Source organism: Poecilia reticulata, chromosome 3 (assembly GCF_904066995.2).
Source record: "Poecilia reticulata chromosome 3, P_reticulata-male-v2, whole genome shotgun sequence".
Taxonomy (NCBI): Eukaryota; Metazoa; Chordata; class Actinopteri; order Cyprinodontiformes; family Poeciliidae; genus Poecilia; species Poecilia reticulata.
In genome coordinates, this window is record NC_088832.1 from 33,462,043 (window position 1) to 33,470,142 (window position 8,100).

Below are 8,100 nucleotides of genomic sequence, written 5' to 3' on the forward strand. Positions count from 1 at the left end.
GGCTTTTAATGTGGAAACAGCTGCAGCTCAGTAGAACTGCTGACAGGATTCAATCTGCTGGTTTCCTTAGAGAAATTTATTAATTTAAATCTGAATCTAAACCTGATTCAGGTTTAAGGCAGTGAATATCACTTATTTTATATTATTTGTTTTGTTTATGTGAAAAGGCTTTTTGGGTCACAAAAAACTAATTTTATTGATTTATTTGTAAAAGCGATTATAAAAGTGAAACATCTGAGGGGGGAAATACAGACAATGTAGTCGAGTTTATAATTTGAGGAAAAATTCACAGTAAATCCAAAAACATGGGTCTGATTTTTGTGATTAATAATCATTAAAGTTGTGAATATGATCATAATACTTTCACCCTTGAAAAAGTTTAAATATATATAAAAAATAACATTTTATATACATTTGTGAAAATTAAAGGACATAAACTTCTGACCAAACAAATTAAACATCCACTGCTGAGTTTCACCAAGCAGAGGAAATAGAAACATTTCTACTAAACCATTTTTATAAGCTGCTGTCAGTAGAGCAGCTCCGGATCTGAAGCAAAAACAACTCGAAGCATAAAAACAGGTTCATGTGGTTTTATTTACATAAATATTCCAGACGAGTTCGTCCAACAGAAAACGGATCAAACTAGAGCGAACAGAGGCGACGTCACTTCTTGTCCTCGGGGGCCGGGGCCTCCAGTTTGGGCGGGGCCTCTTTGGGTTCCCGGTACGCCGGGAACACTTCCCACGGCGTGTTCAGGTCGAACTTCCTGAACTCCTGCGAAAGCTCCACGGGCTCCGCCACCACCCGCTTCAGCTCATCGTCGTAGCGCACCTGTGGAGCGAAACAGAAAAATGACTTAAAATCACCTTAACTTATTTATTTTACAGTGCTGATGGCAGAACTGACCTCTACGTATCCGGACAGAGGGAAGTCCTTCCTGAAGGGGTGACCCTCGAAGCCGTAGTCAGTCAGGATGCGCCTGAGGTCGGGGTGGTTGGCGAAGAACACGCCGTACATGTCCCACACCTGTTCCCACACAGACCCGGTCAGTGCCGCCGACCCGCCTCCAGAGCTCCAGCGTTAGCGAAGCCGCGGCGACTCACCTCCCTCTCGTACCAGTTGGCGACCTTGTGGACGGAGACGGAGGAGTCCACCGGCGTCAGCTCGTCCGTGTACGTCTTCACACGAACACGGGAGTTGAAGCGCAGAGACAGCAGGTTGTAGACGATCTGTAAAAAAAAAAAAACTACATTTAGTCAAACAAACCCAGTGATCTCCAGCCATGTCAGGGTCTCTAATGGGGATCGTTGCCCTTTAACCTCTGCCTGACGACGCTCCAGAACTCAAGGCTCAGATCGTTACAGGAGCACAAAAACACACCATAAAAAGTTCACCGACTCCTGCTGGTCTCAGTATCATGTATCACCTTCACATATCTAAAAATCTGAATCTCTCCACAGATTCTCAGTAAATATAACCTGATTTTTTTTTTTACCTAAAAAAACACAGGAAAACCAAATTCTTCTGAAATTATAAATTTGTTTCCGTCATTTTCCAGCTCTGTAAAGAATAATTCATAGTGGATTTTCTACATAACTAACGTTTGTTGTCATATTGCTCAATTTTGCAGAAATCAACACCAAATGACAGAAAACCTGCATATTTATTTATAAAAAAGTTTCAGTCAAACTTTTACTCAGTGTCAGCAAGACCTGCTGTAGGTTTAAAACTTTAAAATAACGATTTAAGAGTCGCAACACGTGAAAAATCTTATTAAAATAAAGCAGCAGCCAGTTTAGTCTCTTCTTCTTCTTTGGCTGTTCTGATCAGGATCAATCTGAGGTCTTCCTCTTCCCCAGCAGATCCACATCCAACATTTATTCAATACTTTCTCTGCTCAGGTCTAAACATCTCTAACTGTGGCTCCGTTCACTGCAAACCTTAAAGAGGCTCTGACTTTTTATGAAATCCAATTTTTCTTTACTGTGATCGTTCACATTTCCAAATTTATGCAACTTGTATGTGAACTGCAAACCACCTGGAAGTGTCCTGATGTGCATCAGAGTGTAGAGAGTTTACTCAGAGACGAAGCATATTAATACACGTGAATGTCAGATTTATTTAATTTTCATCTGTAGTCCCTCAGCAGGTTGAAGTAAGGGATAAACATACAAGTAACATGCATAAAAACACATGATTTACGACAGATTTTAATGTGTAGATAAAAGTAGTGTGATTTACAGTAAACATTTATAATACAAATCTCATCCATAAGAAAAATAAAAAGTAAAAACACTAGCTGATTTAAAACTGATTCAAGAAGAATAATACAGTTTTGATTATAAAGTTTGAATGTAGCTAAAATCTCCTAACAGTTTAACCTGAACTGTTTGGTCAGTTTTGATCGCAGCCAATAAAAATCCCAACACCATCAGCCCTCCCTCATGACTCTGAGTCAGCGCAACCGTCTCCAAATCGTACATCACAGCAGATCTCACCAAGTTCTTGGAATCCTCCGTCAGCTACCCTGTCACTCACTACCACCAACTGGTTCCTACCAATCCAACCTGCCTCCACTCTTTAGCTCCCTGCTGAGCCCAGAGGTTTCCGTCCACCTGCTCCTCTCGTCTCTTATTCTCACACACCAAGCCTTTCCTGCTGTAATGTTTTCCATTCAGATTAAATAAAGTTAATCTGGATATTGCGGTGTGAAGTGTGGGTGAGCGGCTACCTCAAAGCGGTTCTGCCGTGACGGGACGTCCACAGCGGTGAGGTCGATCATGTTCCTGAACTGAGCGTTGGTGTGGTCTCTGAGGAAGGTCAGCACCGGGACGATCCCGTCCGGATGGATCATCACCTCCAGCTCGTTGTAACACGTCACCTAAAGCAGAAAAAAAAAAAAGAAAACCATTTTCATTCATTATTTTTATGAATCAGTTTAAAACTTGCAGCGTTCTGAGTGAACCTGTGGTCTGTAAGCAGCTCTGTGATGAGACTGGACTGACCTGGACCTGCTGGATGTATTTCGGCATCATTTCAGCCACGTATTCTCCAAACGCCGCCAGCTGGTTGTGGGTGACGGCATCTTTGGGCCTGACTGTGGCTGCTCACACACAGGGGAGAAAAACTCTGGTTATTGTTGGATAAGTTACAGCAAAACATCTGTCCTGACTTATTGTTAGCTTAATCTTAACATCTTTTTGTTTCAATCTTGGAGACATCTAAGCTTGATTCAGTCAGGTTTTTTAAGCCTGAGGTTTTTTTTATTCATCCAAGCAGAATCACTGAACTGAGTGAGGCTGACGACAGCAGCAAACACAAGCAGAGGTAATAAATCTGCTAGAAAGTTATCGATCTGCCTCTAAAGCTGCTGGATTTTAACCTGAAACTCTCTGAGATTGGAATTATTTAGATTGTATATCCAGATTCAAACCTGCAGTTTCACTGTGAAAAACCCTAAATTTTACCAAATATTTCTGGTCTAGTTTCTAATGTAGATATCTTAGTTCACTTGAAATTTAACTAAACTAACTTGCTATTAACTTTTTAGCAAGTTGTACAAGCTTGATTCAAGTACATAATTCCTTTATATAGATTAAAAATATTAGTTCCACTGGCAAATTATTTCACTTATGACATTTTTTCCGTGTTATAAGTGAAATAATCTGCCAGTGAAACTACCACTTTTTAGATCAATATTCAAGAAAGGCTGACTTAAACTGAGCTTTGTATTTCAACGGTACAAATATATATGCACTAGAAACTAGACCAAAAATGGCTGCTAAGTTTTTGTGTTGTTCCTTTGGTATTTTGAATTTGTGTTGCGATGACGGTGTGAACTGGAACTGAATAAAAACGAATTTATTAATCAGAACTTAGAGCTAGGAACTACTGTACCAGAAAATAAACTAATATCAAGCTTAATGTGCGTCTCAGTCAAAGATTTAATATCACAGTAAGGTTTTGTGCTTTGTCTGCATCGTTATGTTCGCAGTGTTGATACTCACGGCTGGTCTCAGTGGTGGAGCTCTGCGCTCTGATCTGCGGCGGCAGGAGACAAGAAGTCCGGGCAACTGGAGGAAGATGAGGGGGAAATCTAACTATAACACTGAAACCACCTAAAACCGATAAATATACCCCCACTGATGTGTCTGGGCACTCTGATCCGTTACAATAGCAAACCTCCAAATATCTGTTTAGGTGTCGCGTTAGCTAGATCGAAGGTCAGTCGGAGATTTAGCGGTTAAAAACAAAACTTGGCAATCAAATTAACACATTAAATAATGCATCCTGGTGGAAATAACAAAAGCACACAGACTCTGTTCATAAATTACTTCTCAAGTCAACTTACGATTAAAGCTCCGTCCGAAACCTCCACGGACAAACCTTACTAGCGACGCCGCCATGTTTACGCTCTGCTGCTGCCCATTACATAAAGAGACTCTGAGTCGCCCCCTAAAGGCCGGGAGGAGAAAACGCAGGCAAGTGAAAACAATTCATAAACAAGCGGGTAGAGTAACCAGAAATTGCACTTAAGTAAGGCCAGAAAAACTTTAATATATTTTTCGCAAATAAAGTAAGAAGTAGCCATCCCAGAAATTAATCAGCAAAGCTTTTGAACAATAAGTCTCACTTCAACATAAAATGTAGGTTTGTGTCTGCTGCACTTTTGGTTAAAATATGTTTATTCTTCATTTAGTTAAGCTACTTGAACAACATGGGATATATGTGAAATTTAAGGTGGGCCCATGGCTTTTCCTTTTTCACAATGTCACCTAAAAATAAGAAACATATGGACCTAAAGGACAAAACAAAATATTGTTCAAATGCTATTCCGTCATTTTGAATGAACAAAAACAGACATACAAGATGTTTCATCCAAATTTTTGATTCAAAACAAGCTTAAGTGCTTGAAATGAGTTGTAATTGATTCCACTAAAGGTATAGTGTAATTTTCTGCAGAAAGAAATATTCAATTACTCTCATCCAACAGTTTCAGAACAAATCAACAAGTTATACGAGTTGTTTAAACCTTGAATCCAAAGATGCAATGTGGGGTCTGATGAACTCACAATGTGCTCATTTCAAGGAATATTGTGGTTTGAATATGCATTTTAAAACATTTTGACTGGTCGATTTTCCAAGTAAAGTATTAATTGAACACAACAAAAAACAGGTCAGTACTTTAGTTGCAAATATTTATTAACCTTCATCTGCTTTATTTTTAAATCCTTTAACAAATACAATGATAAAATAAAACTTTTCAAGGGTGCAAAGTATCTGTTGTAGTAAATTACCAATTCCATTTTCCGTAGTATTGTTCCACTTTTAAGTCAAAAAGTAAAAAGCAAATGAGTCACAAAACAGAATTGTAATTTTAATTGCAAAAACAAACAATTTCCACGTAAAACACACAAAAACCTGACATTAAAGCAAATACAAAAACAGGTGAAAATGGAGAACTTTCAGATTGTGTGAAAAGAACAGCAACACCTTCTCTCAGTCCAGTTTTCATCCTGAATGTGAATGTTTGACCCGCCGCCAGGCCGGTCTCTCAGCTGGAAGCTCCACACACATCCTGGTAGTATTTCCTGAGCATCTCCAGCTGAGCTGAGCGCACCAGGATGTGCGGCCTGATGGACGCCAGCCGCTGACAGGCTTCCTCTGGAGTCCAGCTGTGGAGCTGTCAGGAGAAAAAAAACACCTCAGATGTTTACCGATTTAAACACTGAAACATAAAAGGTCTGAAATATTTTTATTCTGGCTGCATCCTGAGTCCACAAGCTGAAAGAAACTCTCCTGACTTGATGGGGAGAAATGTATGAACTACAGGAATGAATGCAGTCATATTTGTATATGCATCATATTTCTGCTTAAAGGAGACCCATTATGTAAAATTCATTTTTTAAATGTTTTTATAATTTTACTGCTTCTAAAAACAGCACCTCTCCAAAAAAAAAAAAACCACCCAGCCATTTAATATATAAAAGTCTTTTGATGTCTGGAAAATGAACTGTGCCAAAAACCTTTTGATTGTTGAGTCACATCTGACTGACACTGTGCTGTTACCTAGCAACCCATGCTAAGCTCCAGCACATTTGATCAGCTGGTTTTACCATGGCTGCTGGAATAGACAAGTGTTTGTTCCTGACCTACCATCCAGAAACCACTTGCTGAATTCTTGTTTGTTATGCAGGAGGCTCTACTAATGCTTTTCAAAGATGTACGGTTGTATAATTGTGCATCTGTTTGCATCCATTTTCAATTAAATTTCGATTTAAAGTGACAGATGCCCTAAAACAGCTCATTCTGAAAGGAGCTCGACATAGACAGAACTGAGCAGACTAAAATCTCATCATCTAAGAATAGTTTTATGCAAACAATGTAATGAACATGTTTTGCATAGCCGATAGATCAATCCTAACCTGTTTAAAGAAGCACAAAGGGTCAACTTTAACAGTACCAAAACTAGTTATATTTTCTTCATTCAAATACCTAGCCATGTTATTCAAACACAAACTGTCCTTCAGATTGGGAAGGAGGCTGTTTCATAATGTTTGTATTTTCCTGCTTCAGCCATCTAGAGTTAAATTTAACAATATTTCTCTGTTGTTTCGTACTGACCCGGATGAGGTACGCAGCGACCAGCGTGGCGCTGCGGGAACGGCCTGCCTTGCAGTGGACGTAGACGCTGGTCCCCTGCAACCTGTGCTGAAGGGCGAACTCCACCCCCTGATGGAGGTTCTGCAGGCTGGGGACTCCGGTCAGGTCCACGGTGCTCAGCCTCAGCTGCTCCACGCCTGCATGTCGCCACTCCTGCTCCCAAACATCAGATCCTTACACTCCGCGCCTCACGTCTGAAACATTTTTTACCTTAAATACAGAAGTCAGTTCTCAGGCTGATCCAGGGCTTTGATTTTTAAAGCACAGCACAGAAATGTTTTATTTAATCTTTCACTAACGGATCCCACTCACCTCGGCCGAGTTGCAGAAATATTTGGTTTCATACGTTTCATTCATGGTGACAACTCCCCGGACATTTTCTGTCTCCACCAGCTGCAACACAACAAACAACAGTTCATATTTATCTGCTCAAATCAAAATCTGTGTGTAATTAATCTATAAATATGAGTTTGCTACTGAATGTATGTAGCTACTTTTCTTTTTAGTTTTGCTCATCGGTGTTCTGACCTGTTTGGTCATGGACCTGAACGGCAGCGCCCCCAGGATGACCGTCTCGTCCACCCGGTCGAACCACCTCCTGGAGGAAACCTTCTCCATGACAACATTGTAGGCCAGAGTCGGGTAGAAGAGCAGCCTGGCTAACGCTCCGGACATGGTGGAGCTCTGAAGAACGACCAACTGCTTCTAAACACGGCCAACTCTGCATTACTACACCATGAAAGTCTTAGAGCTACAGCCCGGACACATTATGTGTTGCACAGCTGCGTGTTTATTTCCGGTAACCCTCCGGCGTTCTCTTCGACTTCCGGAGTCGATCCTTTTAAAATAAAGCCAGATTACTTCAAAAAAATGAAGAGACAGAAAAAACTAACTTCAGCTATTTCATATTCTTGATCTATACAAAATACGATCACAATTATTTAGTTACTTTTGCTTAAAGACAGACTTGGGTGAATTAAGCAGGAGTTTTTAAAGAAAATCTGACCTATATCCTGTTTTTACGGAAAATACTAAAAAGAAATTCTGATAACTTTTTTAATTCAACAGGACAGACATGCAATTTTTACATTCCACGATCGGCAATAAAAACTTGTAGACTTTTTCTCTGATAAAATGTTTTTAATTGAGCAAGTAAAGCAAAAATAAGGTGCAAAATTGTTTTTTGCACTTTTAATAAATTTAAGAAAAATGTAATGTTCATGGTCTGAAACTTTTATCTTTAACGTTTAAACATCTGTTAATGTTTGATTTAGCAGTTTATATTACTATATATATATACATATATATACATTTATTTTTTCCTTTCCTTTTGATGGACCAGATTTCACACCCGGGCCTCAAGTTGAAACCTGAGCTACAGGCTGAAAAGACTTAAGACTCAAGAGGACGACCCTAAACATACATCTAGAGCTA

The 8,100-nt window shown here is 39.7% G+C and overlaps 2 protein-coding genes across 2 annotated transcripts; both read right to left on the minus strand.

The window, feature by feature from the left end:
* Positions 1-577: 577 nt before the first annotated feature.
* On the minus strand, positions 578-4,514 carry ndufs3 (NADH:ubiquinone oxidoreductase core subunit S3). Its single transcript, XM_081605520.1, has 7 exons — positions 4,355-4,514; positions 4,011-4,076; positions 3,009-3,106; positions 2,735-2,884; positions 1,107-1,232; positions 910-1,029; positions 578-834 (listed from the first exon to the last, which is right to left on the minus strand). Exons 1-7 carry the CDS (start codon positions 4,407-4,409, stop codon positions 667-669), a joined length of 783 nt encoding a protein of 260 aa, XP_081461646.1. The 5' UTR covers positions 4,410-4,514; the 3' UTR covers positions 578-666.
* Positions 4,515-5,187: 673 nt separating this feature from the next.
* ptpmt1 (protein tyrosine phosphatase mitochondrial 1) lies at positions 5,188-7,469 on the minus strand. The gene is made up of 4 exons (XM_081605521.1): positions 7,195-7,469; positions 6,979-7,059; positions 6,628-6,819; positions 5,188-5,686 (listed from the first exon to the last, which is right to left on the minus strand). The coding sequence occupies exons 1-4, from the start codon at positions 7,339-7,341 to the stop codon at positions 5,558-5,560; spliced, it is 549 nt and encodes a 182-aa protein (XP_081461647.1). The 5' UTR covers positions 7,342-7,469; the 3' UTR covers positions 5,188-5,557.
* Positions 7,470-8,100: the final 631 nt, after the last annotated feature.

Coding starts and splice junctions, on each gene's coding strand:
- ptpmt1 (XM_081605521.1), bottom strand. CDS start 7,341: ATGTCCGGAGCGTTAGCCAGGCTGCTCTTCTACCCGACTCTGGCCTAC. Junction 7,060..7,194: donor TCAGGTCCATGACCAAACAG/GTCAGAACACCG, acceptor GTTGTGTTGCAG/CTGGTGGAGACAGAAAATGT. Junction 5,687..6,627: donor TCGCTGCGTACCTCATCCGG/GTCAGTACGAAA, acceptor TTCTCCTGACAG/CTCCACAGCTGGACTCCAGA.
- ndufs3 (XM_081605520.1), bottom strand. CDS start 4,409: ATGGCGGCGTCGCTAGTAAGGTTTGTCCGTGGAGGTTTCGGACGGAGC. Junction 3,107..4,010: donor CTCCACCACTGAGACCAGCC/GTGAGTATCAAC, acceptor GTGTGTGAGCAG/CCACAGTCAGGCCCAAAGAT. Junction 1,030..1,106: donor CCAACTGGTACGAGAGGGAG/GTGAGTCGCCGC, acceptor GTGTGGGAACAG/GTGTGGGACATGTACGGCGT.